At 45.4% G+C, this 4,526-nt stretch overlaps 1 protein-coding gene across 4 annotated transcripts; it reads left to right on the forward strand.

Moving 5' to 3' along the window:
* Window positions 1–11: 11 nt before the first annotated feature.
* Window positions 12–2,717, forward strand: LOC147639436 (putative protein phosphatase 2C 8). 4 transcript variants are annotated; one of them, XM_086791313.1, is made up of 4 exons: window positions 12–1,067; window positions 1,195–1,569; window positions 1,971–2,076; window positions 2,181–2,717. In XM_086791313.1, exons 1-4 carry the CDS (start codon window positions 699–701, stop codon window positions 2,471–2,473), a joined length of 1,143 nt encoding a protein of 380 aa, XP_086647439.1. In that variant the 5' UTR covers window positions 12–698; the 3' UTR covers window positions 2,474–2,717. The 4 variants fall into 4 exon arrangements, with proteins under 4 accessions (XP_086647439.1, XP_086647448.1, XP_086647455.1 ...); XM_086791322.1 differs by having other exon boundaries at window positions 2,214–2,717; XM_086791329.1 differs by having other exon boundaries at window positions 1,252–1,569.
* The last annotated feature ends 1,809 nt before the right edge of the window (window positions 2,718–4,526 follow it).

The raw sequence follows: 4,526 nt of genomic DNA on the forward strand, positions 1-4,526 counted from the left end.
AAGCTGAGCCTTTCTTTTCACCCTCTCTCTACGCCCCGACCCCCTCTCTCTCTCTAGATCAATAAAGTCGACGTTAAGGGCTCCGTCTCCGTCTCCGTCTCTCTCTCTCTACACCCCTCCTTCTCTACATTCAAATTTCTTCAACTTTTTCCCACGACAGGTAGTCACACCAAAGTAATTTGCCAAGGTTATCGCAGCAGACTTTGCAAGTCCATGCGTCGTTGCCAAGGTTTGCTGGCACACTACTTGTAAGCCCCGTTTGGAGCTTTTCAAAGTAGACCTATTGTCCTGCTCTCTGTGAGGTTGTGCCACCCATTACCTGTCGCAAGTACACGGAGCGGGGGGACCTTCGGTCGTCGTTCGGTAGGAGAACACACACACATACTCGCTCAAATCGGTTCAATGTGGTGGCCTACCGGTGCCGACTGCAAGTACTGTGCCCATGCCCAGGGAATCACAAAGGTTAATATTTGCCGAAGCCAGCCATGATGCATCGGAGGTCGTTTCACTGGAGAATGTAATCCTGCTCTGGTTTTGTTCAGCGGCGAGGAAGGTCTGAAGGTCCTTCGAGTGGTGCAAAGGTAGGGAGACCAAACATTATAATGGCTATATGGGGCTTTTGGCTTCTCCGATTAGCCTTTGATTAAGGTTTTTGTGGTCCCGTCCTAAGCTCGTGCTGGAAGCCTTCCAAACGCTGCATGGTAGGTACTTGTCTTGTTGGAGAAATGGTTGACGGGCCTTCTTCCACAAGTGTAGACTGTGTAGGTGGAGGCGATCGAGAAGTGACACGCGTATCGGAGCTGGAGATCAACGGCCATGAGGGCTCTACAGAGGAGAGGTCCTTATTTTCAGAAGCAAGGAGCAGCCACAGTTTGCACGATGATGAGCGCTCAACGGCCCCGAGCACAGGAGTGAGGTCTGTCTGTGGCAGAAGGAAAGAGATGGAGGATGCTGTGGCTGTCGTATACAGCTTTCTCTCTCCTCCGGCCAATCACGAGGTTGAAGACGGATCCAGGAGGTCTGATCTGCATTTTTTCGGAGTCTATGATGGCCATGGGGGTGCTGAGGTAGGTGGAAGCAGACGAAACTCCATGTGCTCAATAACTTGCGAATTATGTTTGTCATAACATGTCCAGATTCTTTATAAAATAGCTTAAATTTTGGTCTGACGGAAAATGCTTATGAAATCACAAGCGGGTCGGGTACCTCGGTCATGCGATGGTTTTTTCTGCTTTGTTTTTCGGGGCTCAGGCGGCTAACCATTGCCGGGAGCGCATGCACATAGCGTTGGCCGCGGAGATGAGAGCAAGGGTGTTGTGGGATGACGTGGAGGAAAACCACTTAGAGGGGCAGGCGTGGAAGAATGCGATGAAGGCCAGTTTTTTGAGGATGGACGGCGAAGTGGAGGCACGCGCAGCTGTAAACATTGATTCTTATTCGGATACCGTCGGATCTACAGCCGTTGTGGCTGTGCTGAGCTGTCGGCATATCATCGTCGCCAACTGTGGCGACTCTCGCGCTGTGTTGTGCCGGAAGGGTCAGGCCATTGCCCTCTCTCAAGATCACAAAGTGAGTCCCCCCCCTCCCTCTCTCTCTCTCTCTCTCACACACACACACACACACACACAAGCCTACAAAATGACCTCTTACACAAGAGAGATCATCGCCCGCAGTCTCACACACTCGCGCCCACACGATCACGAGGTGAGAAGTGAATCCCCCCCCCCCCCCCCCCCCCCTCCCCTCCCCCCCTTTATCTCTCTCGCCCACACACGGGCTACACGATAACAGAGACGCACATTCTCTCTCTCGCACATACTTACAATTAACACATCCCACCATTCATTCTCCTTCTCGCACACATCCCATCATCCATCCTCTCTCTCACTCTCTGTCTGCACCACCCTTGCTAAGAACTGACGGGTCCTTTTTGTGTTGCATCATTGTTGCCTGCCTTCGCTCCATCTTAGCCCGAGAGAGAAGATGAGATGGCTCGGATCGAAGCAGCTGGTGGTAGAGTGATATGCTGGAATGGCTACAGAGTTTTGGGCGTGCTTGCCATGTCGAGAGCCATCGGTAGGTAATCCCAGTCAGCACAAGCTGGCTATCTCATTTCTCCATAGAAGATCGCATACACTACGAGATGGCTAACACAGTGAGGTCCATGTGGGTTGTCTTAGGTGACCATTTCTTGAAACCGTATGTGATAGCAGACCCGGATGTGACCATAACGCCGAGATCGGACGAAGACGATTGCCTGATCCTGGCCAGCGACGGGCTGTGGGACGTAGTGAGCAACCGGGACGCTTGCAAGATCGCAAGGAGGTGTCTCGCGGCCACCCGCGAAGCCCAATCAGCGGCCTCCGCGTTGGCCCACGCGGCCCACGAGAAAGGCAGCGGCGACAACATCTCTGTTGTAGTGGTTGATCTCAAAATGAAGAAAAAAATCCCCCACAATCGAGCTTCTTCTTAGCCTGCACATTTTTGTACATGACAATACAATACGCTTTGTAATATTTGGATGCAAGGGTAATCTACGCCCACCCCCTCGGCCCGTACCTTGCTCCTTCAACACGTGTGCATCCAGAAACCTTGGTCTGCAATTTTTTTTTGCATGCTGGTCCACCGTCAGCCAGCTTTTTGTGATTACCAGTGCTAACTTCAACACCTACAAAACATCAAACACCGAGTACTTAATACAACATCATTGAAATAAATTGTGCTCAAAATCTGTGTGGTCATTGACACAGAATGTGGCAGTGTGCCACTATTCATAAAAACTAACCATGTTTTTGCACTCGAAGAGTTTCTTCATTGGCTCTTTATTTGACTAACTCATCTATCTTCATGTTCTTTGCGTGGTTTGAGGAGGAGGTTGTTGACAAGCCATCTTCCTCTGCATTATCGACGTCATCTCGATGTAGTCCAAGAATATCTTCTATTTAAGAGTCATTTTGTTTGACATATTCTTGACATCACCAAGCTTTTGATAAAGTAAATGGTGCAGCTATGGCTGTGGTGATGATATGGTGGAAGTGTATGAAGCATTCATTAAGCTAAATGTGAGTGTGTGGGCCAACTAAATTGCACTCAAGTTAATTAGACTCCAAGATAGTTAGCTTAGACACATAGAGAGAGAAACTTGAGATAATTGCATTGCTTCATTGCTTGAAATGAGCTCCTTATATAGGAGTTGGGTACATCCATGGGGCTTGGCTTTCACACACTTTATGAAACAATGTAGAAGATGACACATGGCTTAATGTTAAGCTATCTTATCTTATCCTCACTTCCTACCATCTAGTGTGCGCACATGGCACCATGTTCTCAACACCCCTCCTTGGTGTCTTGATGACTAGGCTACTCAAAGTGGTTGAGTGTGAGTACACCCCTCTTAGTGCTTTATAGCTACTTAAGGTGGTTAGGTATGATTTTACATAGGTTAACACTCTCCCTTAGTGCAACATGCTACTAGGTGGTTAGGTGGTTTTACAAAAAAGAAACAGCTAGATCTGCTCATTTAGTGACCTTTTAATACATGGTTTAGGGTAGTAATATGAAGAGTTTGCTTTAGAAAAGGTGATCCTTGGGAATTTCACACTCGGTGCTTGGTGTAGTTTTTTTTGTGCCTCTTGAATCTGAAGTCTTCTTCTTTGTGGCCTAGCTTTTTGTGATGCCAACACTTTGGCTTATTTTTGAATTAGCATTCAGTTTGGTAATGTCCTTTCTTTCCACAATGGTAGTATTTTTTTTGTGTCCTTGGTGTAGAGTGTATGTTCACTTGTGGTTTCTTGTGTTCTATTCTTAAATTGCTTCTCTTCTTCAAGTAGAGATGAAATGTAACTCTCAAATGTTGGTTTAGGTAAATCCTTTAAAGTGGTCACTAGTGCAATATATTCCTTAGGTATGCTCTTTAAAAGTATGGTAAGTGTATCTTTTTCACCTATCTTTGCATCAAAGTCATCTAGTTGGGTCATGATGCTTTTCATTTTGCTTATGAGTTGTGCTAGTGACTTATGAAATTGTATCTTTAAGCTATAAAATTTAATTTTCAAATGGATTTCTTTGATTCTTGGCCTTGGAACTAAATATTAAATTTAACTTATCTCATGTTTATTTTTCTATGGTTTTAGAGTCAATGTGATATTGAAGGTTGGTTTCCAAGTGCAATTCAATTAATAATAGTGCTTGTTAATCTCTTTTATTCCAATCACATCAGTTAGATTAGTGGGTGCGTTTTTCTTAATTAACTTTCATATCTTCTTGTGTATGAGAAGATACTTCATTTATATAGCCCAAATGTGGAACCCTTTTCCATTGAATCTCTTAACTTGATTAATTGACTCAAACGCCACCAAGAAGGCCTTAACAAGGAGTATTACTCACTTGCCAATGTTAAGTCTCTTACAATGCGGTGGTATAAATGTGATGAAATATGCTTAAATGCTTCTTATCAACACTCTAAATGTAAAGTGAATATGTTTGAAGCTCCTACAAGGCTAATGGAATTCATGTTTTGTAGTTTT

Source organism: Cibotium barometz, chromosome 4 (assembly GCF_041138505.1).
Source record: "Cibotium barometz isolate CiBa-2024 chromosome 4, ASM4113850v1, whole genome shotgun sequence".
Taxonomy (NCBI): domain Eukaryota; kingdom Viridiplantae; phylum Streptophyta; class Polypodiopsida; order Cyatheales; family Cibotiaceae; genus Cibotium; species Cibotium barometz.

What these genes read in the sequence shown, in the direction of transcription:
- LOC147639436 (XM_086791313.1), top strand. Translation starts at nt 699, where the DNA reads ATGGTAGGTACTTGTCTTGTTGGAGAAATGGTTGACGGGCCTTCTTCC. An exon ending in CCCTCTCTCAAGATCACAAA is followed by an intron (nt 1,570 to 1,970) that starts GTGAGTCCCCCC and finishes GCTCCATCTTAG; the next exon opens with CCCGAGAGAGAAGATGAGAT. An exon ending in TGCCATGTCGAGAGCCATCG is followed by an intron (nt 2,077 to 2,180) that starts GTAGGTAATCCC and finishes GGGTTGTCTTAG; the next exon opens with GTGACCATTTCTTGAAACCG.